Source organism: Meleagris gallopavo, chromosome 1 (assembly GCF_905368555.1).
Source record: "Meleagris gallopavo chromosome 1, MGAL_WU_HG_1.1, whole genome shotgun sequence".
NCBI classification, from domain to species: Eukaryota; Metazoa; Chordata; class Aves; order Galliformes; family Phasianidae; genus Meleagris; species Meleagris gallopavo.
The window spans coordinates 63,357,188-63,379,599 of NC_139404.1; the positions used below are offsets into that span (position 1 = coordinate 63,357,188).

General features: G+C 36.5%; 1 protein-coding gene across 6 annotated transcripts in view; it reads left to right on the forward strand.

Annotated features, from left to right (window-relative positions):
* The window catches only part of PIK3C2G (phosphatidylinositol-4-phosphate 3-kinase catalytic subunit type 2 gamma), a 290,952-nt gene that overhangs the window by 106,538 nt on the left and 162,002 nt on the right, over positions 1-22,412 (forward strand). For 5 of the 6 annotated variants that reach the window (XM_085230990.1, XM_085230979.1, XM_085231006.1 and 2 more), the window contains 5 exons: positions 3,861-3,963; positions 9,503-9,573; positions 14,816-14,879; positions 16,567-16,692; positions 22,253-22,286. In XM_085230990.1, the coding sequence (XP_085087116.1) occupies positions 3,861-3,963; positions 9,503-9,573; positions 14,816-14,879; positions 16,567-16,692; positions 22,253-22,286 (398 nt within the window). The remainder of the gene's footprint in view (positions 1-3,860; positions 3,964-9,502; positions 9,574-14,815; positions 14,880-16,566; positions 16,693-22,252; positions 22,287-22,412) is intronic. The other variant, XM_085230996.1, reaches the window with a different exon arrangement.

Sequence of the window (22,412 nt, forward strand, 5' to 3'; positions counted from 1 at the left end):
TCACTTTGTCTTTTCTCATGGAGTTTTCATCAAAGCTGAATTCTCTACAAAATATTTCAGCAAAAATAGGGGAAAAACTGGTAATAATATAGCATTATTTTGCATTTCCTTTACAGAGCTCAGAGCACTGCAAACTGGTTACTTACAATAATAGTATCCTCAAAAAATGGCTATATTGCTTTTCTTCTCAGTACAGACAGAGTAATAGATCTGCAAGGGTCCAGGCCTGGGGTATAGCTAGAAGGTAGTCTGTGAATTCATGGCAAAACTGCACCATTGTTTTTGGTAGCTCACTATTTATCTAGGACAAGTTTCCATTTTATTTTACAGAGATAAATTCATTTTGTCTAGTCTGCTGTGTCACAATATCTATAAAAAAATTATTTTTGCATTTGTGCAAATAAAATCCAGTCATAAAATCAACTGTAAGGCCAGTACATCTGCCTACAGCATTTCAGTCAGCATTGCTGTGTCAATAAAGGATTTGTTGATGTACAGTATCTGCCTGACATAGCAGAGCTAACACAAACCACTGTGAAGTGTAACTGCAAAATTAAACTTTGGTGCAGTTATTTTGCCTGCAAGCATGATGAAGTGGAATAACAATACTGATCAAAGTTTCTGTATGTCTGTGTACAAACTTATAAAAAAAGAGGAATGTTCTGTTAGTTTAAATGTTTCTGTTAGTTAGTTTGTAAAGCTATTTGTTTGTAAAGAGGAATGTTTCTGTTAGTTAGTTTGTAAAGCTATTCTGATTTTTAGCATTGGTTTGGCTTAAAGTTGGGATTACACAGGGAATCAACAAGCTGGAGAAATCATGGAAAAAGTGAGTGAGGACACACAAGCATGTTTGTTTATAACCTTCTTGTTGCTATACTTGTCCTGAGACAGAAGGCAGGGCAGAATGGAAAGAGCAGAAACAATGTTGGGGTAAAATAAAGGAATGATTGGGACTGTGAAGGCTGGGGGCAGCCTTGGATGCAGCAACCATGAGATAGTGGAGTTCAGGATCTTACATGGAAGAAACAAGGTGAAAAGTAGATGATTTCAACCCTGGACTTCAGGAGAGTAAGCTTTGACCTCTTCAAAGACCTACTTGAATGTATTCCCTGAGTTAGAACATTGGAAGCTAAGGGGACCCAAGATGATTGGTTGTCATTCAAGCACCACTTCTTCCAAGCTCAAGATTGGTGTATCCCTAAGAGTAAGAAATCAGGCAGAGATGGCAGGAGATTCACATGGATGAGGCAGGAATGTTGTCAGGGCCTGCAGGGATGTGACAAGAAGGGCTGAGGCCCACTTGGAATTAAATCTGGCGAGGGAGGTCAAGGACATCAAGAAATCTTTAAGTATGTCAACAGCAAAGGGAAGACTAGGGAAAATGTGGGCCTGCTGCTGGAAGAAGTGAGTGCCTTGGAAACAAAGAACACTAAGAAGTTACTGAGCACTTTGCTTCAGTCTTCACTGCTAAGACTGCCCCTTGGGAATTCCAGACTCTGGACATAAGAGAGAAAGTGGGAAAAGAGTCCTCCTTGGTGGAGGAGGATCTGATTGGAGATTGTCTAGGCAAACAATGCATACAAATCCATGAGCTCCAATGTTATGTACCTACAAGTACTGAGGGAGCTGGCAGAAGTGATTGCCAAACTACACTCTATTGTCTTTGAAAGGTGTTGGAGAATGGAAGAAGTGCATAGAGATTGGAGGAAAGCCAATTTCTCTCCAGTCTTCAACAGTATCAAAAAGGAGAAAACTACAGGTCAGTCAGCCTCACCTCCATCTCTGGGGAGGTGGTGGAACAACTTATTGCATGTTGTCTCCAAACAAATGGAAGAGAACAAGATTATCAATAGTCATCGATGTGGGTTCACCAAGGGGAAATTACACTTGGCAGGTCTAGTGGCCTTCTTTGATGTCATCACTGACTGGGTAGATGCAGGGATGTTGTGGATGCTGTGTACCTTAACTTCAGCAAGGCATTTGACTCTGTCCCCCATAACATTCTCATAGGTAATCTTTGGAAGTGTGGGATAGATGAGTGGACAGGGAGGTGGATTGAGAATTGTCTGACTGGCAGAGCTCAGAGGATTGTAATCAATGGTACAGAGTGTAGGTTGGAGGCCTGTAATTGATAGTGTTCTGCAGGGGTTGATACTGGATCCAGTCTTGTTTAACATCTTCATCAATGACCTGAAAAAAGAAATAGAATGCACCCTTAGCAGGTTTGCTGATGATACAAAGCTGGGAGGAGAGACTGACACACCAGAAGTCTGTACTGCCATTCAGCAAGTCTAGAGTGTTGGGGGTGGAGGAACCTTATGAAGTTTTACGCAAGGAAGTGTAGAGTCTTGCTCCTGGGGAGGAATAAATTTATGCATCAGTACAGGTTAAGGGCTAACCTGCTGGAAAGGAGCTCTGCAGAGAAGTACCTGGGTGTCCTGGTGGACAACAGGTTGGTCATGAGCCAACATTTACAAGATACATTAATTTCTTGTAATTGTACAGATGGCAATTATGTGCAGCACATTTATTTATGTTTAACCATTCGTTTGTACTGGAGACTTCTGCTGTTGTCTCTCCTCTACTTCATTCTTTCTGTGATATATTCATAGAGCCAGGAATGGTTTTTTGGAAGTAAATTAAGCTGATTTTATTTAGACATTCTATCAGAAGTCCTTTATAGGGAGAAAGAAACACCTTCTATATCTGAATTCTCAGTACTCTATGATACTTAAGAGAAAGCAATCAGCTTTTTTTTCCTTCATGGTCCAGGGAGTTCTGAAACAACTTGCTATTCTGTAAATCTGAATAAATACAGAATATTCCTTTTGACACTCTTGTGTCTGGAGCCTTAAAAGAAGCAGCATGAAACTAATTGAACACACACTTGAGTTGTAACTGATGATGCATATTAGCTTGTTTTGGCAATGAATTTGCCTTTGCAAAAATCAGTGTCGCTTTTCCCAGCTACTAATCCTAACGGATTTTTTTTTAATGTAAACATATTGTTCCCTTAACACTGAAACTAATTTTTGCATTATTCCACCTGATTAAAACTAGAAAAGGAAGGGAGATTCTAGAATTATTTTTGTTCCAAGTAATTTTGATAGTGATAAACTAAAGCTGTATTATCTTGGCAACTTCTTCTAAGTTACAAGTGGACTAAAAGCTGCTCTCATGAGGCAAATAAGAAAGAATTTACCTCCCAGTTAAAGTGCGCCTGACCGGCAGAGTACATTGAGTACAGAGAACTGCTCCATAACCACTCCATCTTCGTGAGTAGATGTCTGTGTCTGACTTTAACTGGCAAACAATTTGATGAGACAGAAAATTGACTTGCAGCTTCTTTTACTGTCTTTATGTGAGCTGCAAAGTGCTAGAACTTAGATTTCTTTGAAAATCAGGGGCCACTAACGTATGTAATTTCTAAGCCTATAGTTAATATTTGATTTTCAGCTTGGGTTTAAAATACTGCAAGTCATCCTACAGTGGTGCATGTATAACCAAGATACTTTGTACAGTTGCCCTAATTTGGGATTGAAGAATACATTAATAAAGTTTGGAAGTACAATGCAGTTTGCTTAGAATATTATTTCTGTTTCAATGTTGTTCTTTTATAGAAATCAATGGTTGAAGATATAACCAAGCAATTATTCATTCAAATTGTTTCACAAGAGAATGAGCCTGAACCAAGCTCCATCAGTCTGCACAGATGTAGACGCCAGGCACTGATTTTTATGTCATTCAATTTGCTTTGCACTGAGAATGTATTCCACCTGTTCTTTTAGGAGAATGAGAGATAGGAAAATAATACAAATGATAAGCAGAGATAACCATTTGTTTTCCTCCCCAAACTGTAGTAATCATAGTTTGGGCAGCCACGAGAGTCTTCGCAAGGCAACCACTGACATTCATCTTCATCTACACACCACTACAAATTTGAAGCAAAGTTTGGCTCGAATGGTAAGTCTGCTTTTTTTCATCCTCTTTCTTTCAGTGTGCCTAAAGGAATAAAGTCCCACCAATCCTTTTATGTAGCAACCTGCAGTAATAATTAAAGAGATTATTTGCTTTCCTGTTTATACATATTTTATTGCCAAACTCTTGTTGAAACATACAGGGAAATCTCTCTGCTTTGCTCTTGTGTTTACATCTAATGTGTCACTGTAGAGAACGCACAGCTGAAAAAGATTAGAGGCAATCTTTTCAGAAAAAAATCATTTTTATTAGACTTTAATGATGCTAATGATTTCAGTTTGTTAAGGATACATTATTTTATATTCTTCTTCTATGTTTTGAAATATAACAAGGGAAAAAACAGATATGGATTCTGGTCAATATCACTGAAAGTCAAAGGCTGATGAAAGCTGGAATTACAATATGTGTTTGTGCATGTGTGAGGTGCCATAGAGTGTCTGTGTGTGTTTGTACACATGCAAAAGCCCTTAAAGAAAAAATCATTTTATCAGTTTAAATTCAGAGAAATTCGTGTTCAGGTTATTTGAGATTAAGTAGCCTTTGAAACAGATTGCTGAACTTTAATGACACTGATTTATGCTAATAAATGTGAGTTTTATTCCCAGTGGACTGCTTTGAATTACCTTTAACGCAAAGTTTGCAGTAGAGCAGAAACTTTGATGTTCTGGACAGTTTTCACTGACAGCACTGATTCTCTTCACAGATGGTTCCAATTAACTGTTTTGAATAGGTGTGCTATCACTCTGGGTCTGTCAAAATATGAACTAGGTGATGAATATCTGACCAAAAATGAAAGGGACATCCTTTTCACTTATAAATGTCACCTAGATAAACATCAAGTTCAATATATGTTATGTGAATCATTAAGAAATGACTATTGTGAGGCCAAATATATATATATTTTCTTCTTCTAGTTAACACTTCTACTATTCAAAAAAAAATCACAGAATAATCTAGCGCTAATTTGTAAAGTTATGGCTTAAATTATTGGCATTATTCACTGTCAGTATTATTCATTTAATTATTTATCTGGAAAGACCATTGATTCTTCTTGGTAGAGCATTGCCCAAGAAGAAAGTAATATTAGGAAATACAGGAGTTTTCATCAACAGGTCACTTCTTCAAGAATGGTTCAGATCAATGGATTGCCAACTTCTTGTTCTCAATCTTGAGTAAATTAGTTGATGTTTACATATGCCTTTGGAAGGGAGTGAGGTGGTACCCATCTTGTGTGTCCTTTTTCAGCCTATCTTCATATTACAGCAGTAAAAATAACACATCTGGTTACCTTTGGAATGAGCTTTTTTCTTGAGAAGGCATCTGTAATGCCTTACTGTCATTTAACTGTTGTTGAAATTGAGGCAGGAATCACTATAATTTCTATTGTTTGTGTTAATCGCATAGTAAACTTAAACAGTAGTTATAGTCCTTTCTTGGTGTTAGATTTGTGACAATACATCCTGTATTTAGAGGTGGGAAAAAATCTTTAATTCTTATTTTCATATCATGCTGCCAAACAAATCCAATTAAGTATGATTACAGACACATCTAAGTCTATGTAGTGGCAGAAAGATCCTCTTTTAGGTCAGCATCTCTGCGAAACAGAATAAGGCAGTATGGACCCTTCTGCTGAGTAGCTGCTAGTCTCCAGTATTTTCTGTGTGAGAAAAAAAATGATACGAATTAGAAGTTTGATAGAAAGACAGTTTGCTACTTACATGCATACAGGATGTACTGAAGGTATTTTGAACATAAATGCTCTGAAAAGTGGAGGCTGCAAACAACTTGCCAGCAAACTCTTTTTCAGACTAACAAACCAGTGATTGATTCTCTACAAGATGCTCTGTATTCAAATGAAAAAAATAAAAATGCAACAAATCTCTTGTTTGCAGTGTATGGATCTGCTGTTAGTATAGATTCTCAGAATTATTTGCTCTGGAAACTGATGATATATATGTAATATAATAATCTGAGGATTAAAATCTTAACTTGTGTGCTAGGGAATCAGAACTTTACACCAACACTGCAATACTTATTAAGGCATACTTTACATTGTGAAAATCTGGATGCAAAGTTTAAAATTTCTATCTGTGTATGCAAATAAATATTTCACTATTGTACTTAAAAAACGAAATAATCAGCTCCCTGCAAGTAACGTGCAATTAATTTTTTAAAAAATTGAGTGTTTACAGTCTTTGGCCAGTAACTGTTTGCAATTCTTTTGTGAATTCAGCTGAAAAAAAATATATACTTATTAAGGTGAATATTTGCTTCCTTTCATTCTATGGGAAGCTAACTTTCTGTGTTATGATATATGTTATGATATAACGAGGAAATTGTTTTGAACTGAGCAGTTGCAAGCAAGCAATTTGGCCTGAAGCTTTACTTGGAATCACAGACTTTTGAGCTAGTGCATGACCTTTAATTTGAATTTGTTTGTTTGCTTTTCAGTCATTAGATTTACAGCCTTAATGCTCTTAAACAAAACTCATTTAACACACCAAAATGCCAGATTCCTACACAATTCCAAACAGAACTTACGCAGAAGGCATAAGGTTATCTTTGTATTATATAAATAAATTGAAGCTCAGTTTCATTCCATGTAGAAAGACAAAGAGCATCTCTTGACAGGAGTGGGAAATTCTGCACCTTTTGGATTTTTTTTCCCCACATTTTTAATGTATATTTATCAGTGTTACTGGTGTTATTATTTTACCAAGAGTAATGAGTTGTGTGAACACTCTGAGGAAAGTGAAGTCAGTGGTCCATCACAAATTTTTTTCCCTTTGTTTACATATTTATGTCATTTTAGAGGGACAGTGTAGTACCTTAATTAGAATGGAACCATTTTCTTGTGTTTAAGTATCCACTGATATTATGCAGCTACAAAAATCTCCATGTCCTATTAGCACGCTCAAAGCCTCCTTCATCTCTGTTGCAGTTTGACAGGTCTAAAAATGAGGTTTAATATACAGCAATGCATTGTGGAGGCCAGGAGCAAAGATAGAGCAGCTCCTGACATTTCACGTTTCACAAAGACTTACAATTACCACATGGAATGATTATGAACAAACAAACAAAAATAGTCTGTCAAGAATTATTTCAGACAAATAACAAACTTGGAAGACAAATTAGCAGTGTTCTGGCCATTAGAAAAAAAGGTACTGTCACAAAGGATTTGTGGAACTGTAATTATTAACATACAATAGGGTTTAACCAGGAAGGGTGACATTTTAAGATATGTTCAAGTGAATTATTGATCACTCCTTTATGATATCTGACATGGCTGTGAAAGCTTCAGGCCATACAGATACTTCAGGTTACTAATAATAGCGAAGAGCATGACCAGCTCTTGAGCTGGCATAAGTAATAGACCCAAATTTTTCCTCCGGCTCCAGGGCCTGTGAGAGAGCACTTGTAATAGAAAGAAGAGATTCTGCTTGCAGGCACGGACACCAGCAGGTCTGTCTGGTCCAGACAAAAGCTGCAGTATTTATTTTTGTTCTGGACCCAGCCTCATAGATATTTCTGGATGTACTGAGACCCGCACTAGCCACAGCAAACTGAAGGACCTGAGGTAGTCTACACTGAGCTCACAAATTCAATTTTGTTGCTATTGTTCTCTGGAACTTGCATCTTTAATGGTTGTAAAATGTATTTGAAAGTCACTGCATTAGAGGTAGTTTATGAAAAATATTTTTTTCTCACTCAGATACAAAAATATGGGGAAATAATATGGGCCTTTTTAAAGATGTACACTTCAGGAATTTTTAGATGCAGTAGAGTTTTTGTTCCATCTCAGATTGTTATGTGTATGTAGAGCTACAGTTTTAATCTGTGTTTACTCTTAGAGAGAATTTGACCTGTGATCTGTAGAATCCCTCCGAATTTTCATATTTGGAATATATTACTTTATAGAAAACTCTAGTAATGTTGTAGTTTAATGTCACAAAAGCATATTCATATTTTGATAGCCCTTCCATGTATTAAGTACTTAGGTACTAGATAATTCACATTACCACCTTTTATGGTAGAGTATCAGATCCCTTAAAGCTTCTGGGCTCATATCAGTCATATATCTAATTTCTCTCTAAACTTCAGGGCTCACTGGTTCACTGTATGTCATGTTTCCAAGTTCAACCCTCCCTGTCCCTTGGCCTTCCTACTGTATGAGAGCAAGAAGGAAATTTGCTGTTTCTCAGGCTTGATCTGTATCTCCAGCCTTGGTACTTTTACTAAATATCTAGCTAGCAATCTAAAGCAGAATTCGTGTGAATTAATTCACATTAAGCTCTTCACCAATAAGTGCCTATGGGCTGTTCTACTCTCCTGCTTCTGTTTTCTTATTTAATTCTTCTCTCCCTCACCCCTTCCAAAGGTTATAGTTATTCATAACTATCATTCCCTCTGTAATCTGAGGTCAAACTTGTCACAAGCTTCTCAGTAACCTTGCCTTGTGGATTATAAAGATCTGGATTCAATCATGAGTAAGAAGAAAGGCAGATTTTTCAGGACATGGTAATGACCTAATAAACTGGTAGTATATGCCTGGCATGGGCTCAGCTCCGTCCATAGGCATCAAAGGAAGCAAATGTGTAGGGCTGGAGAAGAGACTATATCTGAAAAGAAACAGATTTGTTGAGCTGAATGCGTTAATGCAAATTCAAATAATTGTTTAGGCTGGAAGGGGTCTCTTGGGATGATGTAGTTCAATCCCCTTGCTCGAGCAGAATTCCCAGCTAGTACCTGTGAACTGTACCTGGTCAGGTTCTGAATATCTCAGCAGATATTATGACCTACTCTATAACCTCTCAGGGCAACATCTTCCAGATCCTGGCCACTCTTGCAATATTCTTTTAAATGTGTTGATAGCGTTTCATGTGTTTTAATTTGTATCCTGTTTCTCTTGTTCTGCTAGCAAGTACTACTAAGAAAAGCCTGGCTCCCTTGCCTTTATTTCCTCCTACCAGATATTTGTACACATTGATAAAGTCCCTCCTGAGCTTTCTCTTCTCCAGACTGAACAGAGTCCCAGCTCAGCCTCTCTTCTCTCAAGATGCTTTAGTCCAGTAATCATCTCTGTAACCCTTCAGTGAGAGAAGTCTCTTCAGAGAGGTTGCAAAGGACGGAACAGATGTTCTCCATTCTGTTCTCTCTGAAAAAAATGAGCAGCAGAGGTAGTTGATATAACTAATTTCTGCTTTATTACTTGTATATAACATGGTTACAAAATAATGCTTTCTGCTATCTGTAAGAGGAGTGCAGAAGCAGGATTTATTGAGGCCTGACTGCGGTCTTAATTTATATATAGATAGAAGGAACTACTGAGACAGTATGGCTTGGTTTGCTATATAGCATTATCCAGTGTAATATGACAGAACTACCACATTAAATCTCCTGAAAGACCAATGCATCTTGAAAGGAAAGGATTCCTAAAAGAGTTTGTTGAGTTTGGAAAATACTAAAAAAATGTACATTCATCCTATTGTAATTCTGTATCTCATTATATGCTTCTCTGTCACAGCACGAGGATGACCAAGGACAGTTCAGTGTGAATGAGCTGTTAGAATATACTTGTGCTTGGAGACTGACTCGGTAAGAACACTGGCATTTAGTATTATTTCTGTTTATATTTATTTGTATTGGAAGTGAGCATTCTGACCCCAGAAGGCAATTCCAAGACCTGTTGAGCATAGGAATGATACTAAAGAGAAAGCAAGCTGGTTCTGTGTTTTTAGAATTTTCTTTTCAGACATTACTAATTGCTGAAGAAAAGTCAACAATTGTATATAGATTTACAAAAAATTTTCCCCATTCTTCCCCTTTCATGTTGTTGAGAGTTTCAGTGGAGTTTTCATATTTCTCAAACTTTCATGGAATTGACAGAGAGGATTTTAAGAGTAAACACTGTGAAAATAATAAATTTATTTTCATTATACTTGTGGTTTCACCGTTCAGTGATATTTTATTGTATTTCTTTTGTTCATGCTAGCTGTAACAGATTTTTAATTTTGTACTCAAAGTGCTTCTGACTCTAAATCTAACCTGCCACGGATAAGCACTAAGTGAGATGGATTCCTCATTCAGCTTTCATTATAATCTGCTTCAAAAACTTAGAAAGAAGTGCTGTTTAATGCTTTTTGTAATGTTTTTCGTCAATATGTCATAAAGTACTTCACCAAGGAAGTTAGGTGCCACAACTGTCATTTAACAGATGAAGGAGAAACCCAGCTGTAGGTTGTCCAAGGAGAATGTCTGGTACTTACTGAATACCCATCTGGTTTCCTAGGAGCATGGCTCAAATTTCCATTCTGGTCTGTTGCTCTATGGAGATCAAACTAATTATACAGTCTGTATATGCACTGCTTATACACTGTTTTATTTCTTGTCATGTAAATTATGTGACCTTTTTTATGGCAAAGAAGGTCTTCAGAGAGGATGTGTAATAAAAGATGTTGAGCTGCAAAACAACTGTGTTTCACAAGATTTCCTCTGATGCAGTAGAGTAATGAATAACTGATAGCGTGGGCAATAAGTACTCTCTTCAACGACGAGTTCAGTAAATATTGAAAAAGTAGAAACATGAACTGTGTTAGATTTCTTTTCTGCTTGTCCCATGCATTGTTGATGGTTGAGAGAAAATATTTTCCAACAGTGATGATCTAGTCTGCAGTCAGACCCAGTACTGCTAACTGCATTTCTAATTTATATGAGAAAAAGAGTTAATAGCTAAGTGACAAAAGTTTGCTGACCATAATGTGCACAGAAGTTGCCTGTGGTGATTTGTAGAAGGATTTTACAATACTGAGTTATGTGTGTGGTAAAATGGCAGATGAAATTTTGAGATGATAAATGTAGATAGGAAGAAAACAATGTTAAATTCGCATAAGAAGTCATAGGCTTTTAGCTGAATTTTACCACCAGGAATGAGTTCTCGGGGTTATAATTAATAGTTCTGAATGTCAACTTGGTGCACAGCAGTTGTAAATAAGATAAAGCAAATGATGGGAATTATTATTAAAAGAATTAAAGCAAACAAACAAAAAAAGAGAACAATATTATGGCACAGTATCAATTTATCTAGAATACCATTGGTAGTTCCGATTCTTCTATTTTAAATGTGATGTAATAGAACTTGAAAAAGTGGAGAAAAGGGCAGCAAGGATACTGAGGTATGAAATGCCTTTAATTTAAAGAAACAAATAGGATACAATGTACTTCACCCTGATAAATATAAAAAAGAGGGGTATTTTATAGATGTGAAATAAATAAAATTGAGGAGCACAGAGAATATGCATAGGAAAGGTTCATTTACTGTACCTTCCAATATAAGAATAAGGGAACAGAAAGTTAAAGTACAGGCAAGAGTAGGCACTTCTTTGTATTGATTCTAATTAAGTGTTGTCTGGGCACAGTTCAGGCATATCTTCAAGGATGGAGACTTCACAGCTTTCCCAGATGATCTGAGTCAGTGCTCCTTCACCCTCACAATGAAAAAGAGTTTCCCTGTGTTTAGACGGTACACCTTCTGTTGTAGCTTGTGCCCTTTGGTTTTGTCCTCTCACTAGACATTGCTGGAAAGAGCCTAGCTCTGTCTTCTTTGCACCTTCCCAGTGTGTTTAAATTCATTGATTAAATCTTCTCTCATTGTTCTGTGCTCTAGGCTAAACAGTCCCAGCTCTCTCACCCTTTCTTCATGAGAGATGTTCCAGTCTCTTAAACATCTTTGAGGTCCTCTATCAGTCCAGTATGTCCACCTCTCTCTTACTGGAGTGTGCAGAACTGGACACACAACTTGCCAGTGCTGAGCAGAGGGGAAGGATCACCTTCCGTGAGATGCTGGCAATACTTTTCCTGATGCAGCCCAAGACACATTTAGCCTCTTTTTGCCACAAGGGTACATTGTTGGCTCATGTTCAGCGTGCTGTGCATGAGGACCCTCTAGGTCTTTTTCTGCAAAGCTGCTTTCTGATCAGTCAGCTTCCAGTATATATTGGTGCGTGGATCTGTTCCTCCCCAGGTGCAGGGCTTGGCAGAGAAGAAAAACTGTTTGAACTGCTTTGAGGCAATGTAAAAAGAACAAACTAAAACCTTACTTTCTAAATTACCAGATTTGCTCTCACAGGTAAATGTGAACATATAAAACCAGCAGTGCCTACATGTCTTAATTTACTGATTTTCATAGCTTTAAAATCTAACACAACGTAAATTGTGAGTGCATTAACCAAATTGCAGCCCACTGAAGCTGAATTTGGCCCATAAACACATTCAGGTTCCAGTAACTATAACGTGATGGTTAGTCTGATGCATGCATTTAGGCAAAGCTCAGTTAGCTAGAATGGTTATAAATTGATTTTTAGATGGGAATCCAGGTGCTAATAAATTGAAAAATGAATTCTGTAAGTGTATGCTATGTACAACTGTCTTATGCCTCACATACAGACCAGCCAGAGTCCAAGACTATCTCTCCGAGGTTATTCTACTTTTTTTTTGCCTTTTCTTTTCAAAACTATTGCAGTATATTGTCTTGCTAAAAGATCCAAAATTTTCTTACTGTCAGAGAAACAGCAAATGTTGATTGATTGGTTAGCATTGCCACATTAATGCACAGCTATCAAACATGTTTAAGTATGTGGTATTACTTATAAAAATATGAGTGTGATTAGTTATCTAGTAGGATTAAGGTAGTATCAGTAGAGGTGTTTTGATCACTCTTGCATGTTGCTGGATTTTTTTTTTTTAATTATTAGTTATGTAAAATTATGGCTGTTTTATGTAGAAAATTCTCTAGAGTAGAATAGACTAATGGAAAATACGTGTTTTTTTTTTTTTTTTTAAAAAGAAAAAGCACACTAATAAACATGCTTAAATGTGTGCATCAAGACTGTAGGGCAACTTTATATGTCCAGAACTTCTTCCAAGCTGGATATTGCTATAAAAATGATATTATGCCTGGAGACTTGGTCAAAGCAAAGCAACAACTTGTATTAGATATGATTTAACAGGATTACAGGAGGAATTGCCAGGCAGCTTCTCAATGCAGAAACTGCCTGGCTAGATAAGACTACTGCAGATTGCAAATAAAAAGCTGCAAGGGCAAAACCATCTGTAGGAGGATGTAAACAGTGGGCATCTACAGGGAAATACACTCTGGTATTAGTGCAGAGGAGCCCTATCTGAAATTTTTGTACTCTGTATGATGATTTCAGTAGAATTTCCTCATCTTTCCTCCTCTTGCAATACAATATATCATGAAACTCAAGCAACATACCATGCTTCCTACACTTTAAGCCATAGTTGCAATTCTAATCTCTCATAGCTCAGTTTGACCAATGTAGATGCATAAGAACATGCACAATTCCTCTACGAACTGGAATTCCTTTATGAACTACGAATTTGATTACTGCTCTGAAGTAATCAAATACTTTCATGACTTTCAGATACCAGTCTGCAAAGGGTGGGAAATTCCCTCTAAGTGTTATGATGAGAGAGAAAAGTCATACATAAAAACAGTTGGAACTAAAAGAGGAGGGAAAATGACAGGGAGGAAGTGGCACCTCAATATAAACAAATGATAAAGAAAGAAAATAAACCAAAGTTTCTACATTTCTGTGAATACATGCATGTACTTAAACTACTATACACGTACCATTGAGGCAATAAGGAGTCTATTTCCAATGAGTAGGCGAGGCAGGGCATGGAAGTGTGAATTAAGGTTTCCCTACCATTTTCTGAAGACTTCACCCTGCAGAGGAAAAGCTTGAGGTAGCTGTCAAGGGAAAAGGAAGGTGCATTCCTCAGTGCATTCCTTTGGCCATGATGATCCCATAGACATCATTTTAAACAGCTACTAGAACTGCATTGTTTAAAAAATGGTGTGATTAGAAACAGAAAATGACGCAAGTGCTCCTTAGAAAGAAAAATTCTGTTTATCTTTTGTGGACAACAATTAGAACCGGTGGTTCTAAAATGGCAAGATTTACAGCTAAAGCATCAGTCCTGCAGAAACATCTGCATTCTTATTCATACCCCTAAAGATTTTATTGAAGCTTTGCTGGAGGCCCAGCAGTCTGCTCATACAGACTAGTAGTAACTTCTGTAGCTTGACAGAGGCATGGGGCTACCATGCTGCAGATGTCGCCCTACAGAACTGATATGAGTTAAGCCAGTTTTCAGGACTGAATTGAATGACAGTGTAAAATAAATTCATGGCTGTGGTAATAGTATGGAAAATGCAGCTGGTGAAACTTTTTGAGGGTGTAAACTTTAGAACTGTAAGCAAATAAAGTTTAACAAATTCTGTAACTATTATGCCCTTTTTATAGTACACATTTTTATACTTCTTACTCAGTATAGGCTTTGGAAATGTAGTGTTTCTCCAGGTGTTTTGCAGATGTTTTGTCCTGATACTCTGCAGCTTTACAGACTGCAGTGATTGAGCAACGAGGCATAATAGCATATAAATAGCATATAATTGAGTTTGTCTTTCAAGGTATCATTTAAGCACATGCTTAACCTTGCAAAAATAAATGGAATTTGGAGTTAGGTAGACACTTAAATAGCAAATCACTCTGAGAGTTCTTTCACTATGAAACATGTATTCTCTTTGTAAAGGAGAACTTTTACGTCTATACCCTGGCAAATGTCCACCAGAACCACATAGAACCAGGCTCAAGACTACTTGACATCTACTTAAATACTTGTCCTTATTCTGTATCAACAAAAAATCACTGTCAGTTAAGCTATTCTTGACTTTTAAAATGTAGAGGGTGGAAAAAAATATCTTTTTATCCAATTGCTATTAATTTTGTGTTATTTTCTTTTTTCTAATTTCCAGACAGAACCTTGTCGCGGCTCTTAGGAAATATAGAGGTCAAGTGGAGCATGTTTTGCAAAATGAGGTATTTGTTCTCAGTCTGTTATACCAAAAAAGCATTACCTTCTTTGTGAAAGGTATCTAATTATTAATCTGTTTCAAATGTGATTAAAGAGGACTTTTAATTAAGGCTATTCAAGCTGACTTCAGAAGAGTATAAATTCTCTTAAGAAAACTTGTTTTGAGATTAAGAAGAAAATGTTACAAATTTAAAATATCACAGATGACTGTTTCTAAGGGTCAAGGAATCTGTAAATGAAATGAGTATCATTCGGGTTTGCAGTATTATATTTGAAATTAGTACAGATATATTACACTGTGTATCTGCAGTATTTGTCCTTGATTTTGCAAACTCCCAGGCAACTGCCTGCATCCTTGAGAGATGTTTATGTATATATTTCTTGAGATTGTTGCAAAGTTAGGTTTAGGCAAAAAACTCATAAGAGCTTTTTTAAGAATATTGCAGGCTGCAAATTGAATGTTATATCCTTGAAGGAAATCTTAGCTATCATATTTCACGCAAAACTTAAACCTCAGAAGAAACCAAATACTTCCTTGATCTGAGTTTCAGATTGTTTAGCCAACTGGATTTTGAGGGTTTAGACTGGAAAGAAATCAGTTTTAACTCATTATGCTGAGGTATGGATTTTTTTGAAAAGTATGGTAAAAAATAATAATATTTTGTTTCAGAAATGTCACCTATACCCAACCAGTGCACCAACCTTATATTTAAAAGAATTCTGACCACTAAGTATTGCAGGATAATTTATGTAATTCATTCATACTTTAGTTCTGCCCAAGGCAGTTAAATATGGGGTTAATAACCTCAATATTTTTTTATATTTGTATTAATGGCAGGTTCTAACCTTCTCATTACAGTCTGGATATAGAACTTAAGCTTGAAAACCAAATTTATATTGGTACATCTTCCCCTTTTCAAGCATGAAATGGCTGAGTTAGAGAAATGGCTTTATCAGGACATTGACATGCTGTAGCTAACTGAAAAGAATGTTTATCAGTATGGAAACATGGAAAATATTTTATAGAAGAGCTTCTGCTTGTTCAGAGAATGTATTCCAAAATTTAAGGAAGTCATATAACTGTTCAGTAAACACATTAATTTTTTGTTTATTTTCCTGAACATAGAGTACTTGATACTTATTAAGATGGCATTTTCTTTTTTTACGATTCAGATTTGTTTAAAAAATTCCCCAGTGTACTTCTGATATTATTCCTGTAGAGATTTTTTAAATGTAATAGAATGTACATTTCTGTATTTACTAATAATATTTAATAGTTTGATCTCTGTATGTTTCACAGAAAAGCCACTTACAGAACTGCTCAGTCCACAGGTGTCAAACTGTTCAGCTTCCCACTCAGCCACTATTTTTAGAAGAACATAGATCTCTGCTGTCTCTCACAGAGATGGGTACAAGACAATAATGGGGATAAAATCACAGTGTCATAAAAATATCAGGAAGTTTGTGCGTCATTTGGGTTCAAGTTTTCTTAGAAGTCTCTTTGGAATGCTTCTACAATCGTGAAGTTCAAACACTCATTTTGCCTCAAGATCAGTCTTAGATACCAAATTTCTCAGTTTTCAACAAGGTACATTTTGTGGAAGATAATTGGACTTAGAGAACTATTGATCACTGACAATTTAAACATAGATTAATACTGTTTGTTTTTTCTTTTTCTTTTTCTGCTATCAGCCACATAAAGTTGATTATGTTATTGAAGTAGCTAAAGCAATCTGCAGTGTCCTCTGCTTCGTGGAAACTAGAGAAATTACCAATGCAGTCAAGAAACTCCGTGCAGTGCCATTGGTGAAAACACAGGTAAAAATGCACTGAAGTCTTTCTAAGGCTGCCTTGAGAAGCTGATGTCAAATTTTTTTCTATAAAAGTGGAGCTTAAATAGGTGTCATGAATTTTCTGATTGACCAAGGCTACTGTCTTGCTTCAATCTGGCAAGTATTAAGAAAGGCATTATAAATAGAGAAAATTGAACTTTGTATGACAGAGGAGCAACAGAGGATGTGTCCTGTATTTGACTGTAAGTGATATGTTCCTGTGGTTGTTCTTACTTATTCCCAACAAACATATAGATATCTGCTTTGCTGCACAATCTATGTACCAAGTCACGGTACATAGTTTTGTGAAACTCCAGTTTCATGTAGTTAGCATTCCTTCTGTAAAATGTCTTTAAATTATTTAGGTGGAAATGTCTGTACTATTTATACAGAGAAGGACCAACATAACATAGTCCTGATTTTAGCTGTAATCTTCTTTCTTAAAACACTGAAGTTTTGTCTCCTGGGGTTACTGTAGAATTATGAACTGGGGCTTTGGAGAGTAGTATCTGTTCTCAGCTTTGTCATCAGCTTCTTTGGGGTGACCTGGAAAAGTCACTGAGGACCTGATTTACAGAAAATATGAGTACCCAAGATTCATTTGAAATCAGCAACTTGGAAATACAGTGCTCAGCAAATTTGAAAATCAAGCCATTAATCACCTGGATTTAGTCTGGTGTAACCTTAAGTCATGTTAATCTTTTCCACTCTAATGACATTCCTCTTCAAACATTTTTCTAACAATTTTCATAAGATGTAAAGGGTTTTTTCTCTTTCCTACTCTGGTCTATTTCTTATCATTCTTTCTTACAGCAAATACTGTTAAGAAATATATGCTCTGTTGAGCAAGATGCTTGCTTTCTCAGGCCACTGCCTTCTTACAAAGCTGTTGTTCATTTTCTTTATAAATTTTTAGCCTATGGCTGTGTGTAAAAATACCTGGAAATGTAAACAACAGGCTAACTAGTGTTAGCTGGGTTAACTAGTGAATGTTAATTAAAGATGCTTAGCTGCATAAAACAAATAATTTAATTACACCTGATAGGCAGTTTGAGGTCCCAAACCTAAGTCTGGGGAAAGCTAACAATTATTTTTCTAACGTTTCTCATGTCACCGGAGTAAACATCTAGCAAATTAATTATATTTTGTCATCCGTATATACTTACACTCGACAGGTTCAAACTCTTATAATGCTCATCATTTTACAGGGGCAAAACTCTTACTGAAAGGTAAGAAGACTGTCATTTTAAGTGACTTGAGTATTGCTTATAAAATCTCTTAAATCTCTGTATTTTTAGCCTGTACATTCCTCTTATATGTTGCAGTAGAGGTAAAGGGAGGCAGTAACTTCCAGTTTCGGTCCAAGGAAATAATCTGTGGATTAAGTGTCTTCTCTTGCTTTTCTTTCTAGGTTATGTTCTGCTGTAAATCTTGTTTGCATAGTATCCAAAATCTTTTCATGTATACTTCAGCATCAGTTATTAGAAATCTCTATTCACAGTAATTGCCAACATAAACAGGTTTATTACAGTGCACATTTTATCTGATATGATTTAAATGGAAAATAGAGTTCTTTTTGTGATCAAATTAGAAAAATAAATAAAAAATAACAGGGGGCTTCACATGGTCTGCTTTTCAGTTAGACCTCAGGCTGTGCTGCAAGATGTCAAGAAGATCAGCATCTACCCCTTGAGAAAAGTATTTTGTAAACCAGAATCTTTCTTAAAAGATGGATAAAGAGCTTGGTTTTGTAAACAGAGTGGAAAGTAACAGAAGACGCTCTCTTTTAGGAAGGAATCAGAGCAGAAATAAAATACTGGAAGTACTGGCACTAATTTGTTAAAAGCCTTGTTTTGGAATGAATGGAAATTGTTTTTAGTGTGTTTCTGTTTGTGTATTTTCTCTTTGTTTATTCACGTCAGATATGTGAACCCAACATGTAAACTGCCTGGCTTGTTTATGTTTACTGAGTATCCTTGAGTCTGCTTTCAATCCCATCCTCTCTGAATTCCAAACAGTAAATAAATAAATAAATAAAGTAATTTTAAAAGCATGGTTCCCAGCATGTATCTAATGCTGGGGAATTTCCCTCTCTGCTGTACGGACAGTCAGTACAGCAGTAATCCAGGTTCTTCTGAACCAACTTCCATATACTTCCTGTCACACAGGGATTAATATTATTTTCTTTTTCTGTCTTATCTATTTAAATTATGAGCTTTTCAGAGGAAGGAATGCTTTTCCTTATCTGTATGTACAGTCTGCAGCAAAGTACAGTGCAAGTCCTGTCTGAAATCTCCAGAGGATGATACTGATAAGCAGTGCTGATGATGATAATGGTTGTGTTTGCTCATGTGTAATAAGAGAAATGATACTGCTCCTGAATACCATATTTTGAATGTTAAAAACACTGTACTGGTTGAATATTTTATTACCAGTCTTAAAATATTTTTCTATCCTAATAGCCTTATGAGGGGCTGCTTATCTTCACATTTCAAATGGAGAATAGACTAAATGGTTACTTTTTTTTTATTAAGAGAAATATAGTTTTAAGTTGTTGAATTTTTTGTTCTTTCAACATTTCCTTTCAGCCTTGGCTAGTTGAACTTTTTGTCTGTCCCTTGAAACCTTCCTGTAAAGGCTGCCTATGACCTTGACTGACACCCCTCTCTCACTAGTCCCTTACCTAGCGAAGCAGACCTGACTAACAGCTGAGTTCAAATAAATTGAGGGGGGGAGAGTTGAACTGTTCCTGATCCAGCAAACGCTGCTATATGCTTCTTATTCCTTTGAGAAATAAGTGCTAGGGCAGCCTATTAGACTTTGACAATCTATGAAAAGGTTTAGGTTTGATTTTATGAAAATCATCTCGCTCAGCAGCCAATGAACTATAAAGGTCATAAAAAGCAGCAAAATACATTTCTGCATATTCTATAGCTCAAACATCACTCCAATTTATAAAATAAAGATTAGACTTTATATGAAACTACTTTATATATATATATGAAACTATGTTACATATAGAGTAATATGTAAATATAACTAATCAAATTTTATTTATGTTTATCAATACTTATACAAAGACAATAAACCAGCTCTCTTTTCTGTATCAACATATGTAGCCAGAATTAGCAGTCAGAAGTTGGATGCTTGACGGAGTACCAGCTCCTACAGTTGCTGTTCAAGTCAATCTCAAATTGAAGTGCAAGGACATTTTAAGTGAATTCTGAGTACTGGTGAAGTGATTAAATCCTGCAGTATTTGCCTATCCTGTCAGTCTGTTTTGTGCTTCCATTATGCTCATCAGCACAGCATCCCCAGGACTTTTTGTTAGGTTAGAAGAGTAGAAAGGTACTTAACTATTACAAAGATCTCCCTTTTATTCAGGCAAGCAATTAACTTGTATAGCAATTCCATATCACATCTCAATGATGCATTGTTACATACTGGGTAAGAGTGAAATGCCAATAGAGAAGTTCTAATTGCTTTTTCACCATGGTTTCTTGATACTTTAGTGTAATGTATGATGTGGTTTTGTGTGGAAGACCTTTTTACACTTCCATTTGGCAAGTTCCATGTACACATACAGCCTCAGGGAAGCTACTGCTCACTCCTTTCAATGTAAATTACATAGGATGCAGTACACATTTGTAGTACACATTTGCAGTACACATCTGTACATATGGGCTTGTTACTTAAAGAAAAAGATATTTTGTGGTTCTATTTAATTGGTATTTAATTTTATGGTAAAACAATAACCGAAGAACAATCAAAAACCATAAACTTTCTTCAGCTCATCTTCTGTGCATCCTTTCTGTCTCCTCCCTACCAGTACTGTGAATTCCTTCAGAGTGGCTAGCAGATTATGAAAGCAACTGGCATCAGTGATAGTTTCTTCTTGACTGATTGTGTCTCTTTATAAATGTGATTCATTCAGTCTCTAACCATCCTGCCCTGGGATTTTAGGCCTGCTGTACAATTAATGTTTTTCATTTCTTCTTTTTCTTCCTTTCTTATAGCAGCTCACAAAAAGTCCTACAAAATGAAATCCTGCCAGAACTGGCACTAATCCACTATATATTAAATGGGCTACACAGTGTTGAAATTATAAGCAGTGTTCCACAGGTCGTTTACTTTCCAAAATTTGAAAAAATCGAACAAAGGTCTCCATTCCCACTTGTCTTGCTGCATATAAAGACTGTGAAAACATATTTGTCAACCTGCATGTTGCTTTTTTTTCCCCTCAAGTAGGCATTTGACTGCTCCTCATAATTGCAAGACAAATGCTGGCAACTCCAAGATTGCTACCCAAGGGAGGATGTACATCTAGCGTTGTATTTCGTATGCCACTTCCGTGTGTACCGCCATTTTTAAGAAGAATCTCGCTGAATGAACGTGTACTAACATGTAGCATTCTTACCTGGTTGCAGAAGGACTAATAACTATAAAAGATAGTAAATCCTATGAGGACATGTATTAAAATTCTGCATACTCTGGGCATACTGAAGTATTGAATTAGCTTGACAGCCTCACTGAATGAGAGTCATACTTTTGTTATGTATTTCTCTGTCAACTTGGTAAATGTAAATCTAATGTAAGAGACAGACAAAATGGAGCAGGGGAAGATTTCAAGCTGAAGCCAGCTCGGTATCGGGGACCATGTGGTGATGGCAGATCTTCCTGTGTGAAGGGGAAAGTATATGTACTGTAGTGATACATAATTTTGTTCAGTGTCTGAGAAGCCCAGAGCAAAGTCTGACTGATGTCAGTTACTAAACTTGGGGATTTATTAGGACAACTTTAAAAAAAAAAAAAATCCTTAGCCTTATCCTTTCAGGTCAAATAACTGGCCCAACCTTTCAGAGAATATAAGCACTCAGCAGTTCCCATTAACAACACTGGGGTGCCTGAAGTGAGAATCCAGATACTGCCCAGGATGTTAGGCATCAAAAGCCATGGTTAGAAACCAGGAGTCTAAATGTCCCTGGATCGCTCTGGCTGATATTTCCTGTTCACTGACTCTAGTTAGCTGTCTGCTTGAAGGACTTTGTAGGCATGTCTGTTTTTACTGATTTGATGCAGGAATGTAGGTAATACTTAGGCTGCCTGAACAGGGAGTTGGTGCTCCTCAGGTTGGAGAGATGGCTGGAGCCTTGGCTGGGAGTATACAAGTGTCATGGTTCATGTATGAATATACAAAGTGTGCAAAGAAATTGAGCTTTTCTTATCTCTGCTATACCAGTACAAAGGTTGAAAATGTTTGTGCATCCAAATGCTGATTAAGTGCTTCTTTGTGTCTTGGCATGTTTAAATACTGCCAGAAATCAGGTTCTGACTGACTTGCCTGGGACATTAGAGGAGGCATGTGGAAGAGCCGGAAAGCGGGTCCTGCATCCAAGTCATAACCACTGTCCTCATAACATCCTTCCCTGCTCTCATCCAAAACAGCTTTATTTTCCACGAGTACTACTCCTAGCACTATTTTAACTGCTATCTGGTATTTTCTGAAGTAACTGATGACCTTTTCCCCTTCGGTTTTATTTTTCTAGGATTCACTTCAATGTGTGGAAGCACAAGGTAAAGGTAAAGCATTTTTTTTTAAATACATTAATTGAAGTTATATCATAAGAAAACACATTTTGCTGTTCATTTGTATTAATGACCTGTCTCAGTTGGAACATTGCTGATATTTACATGTTTATTTATAAG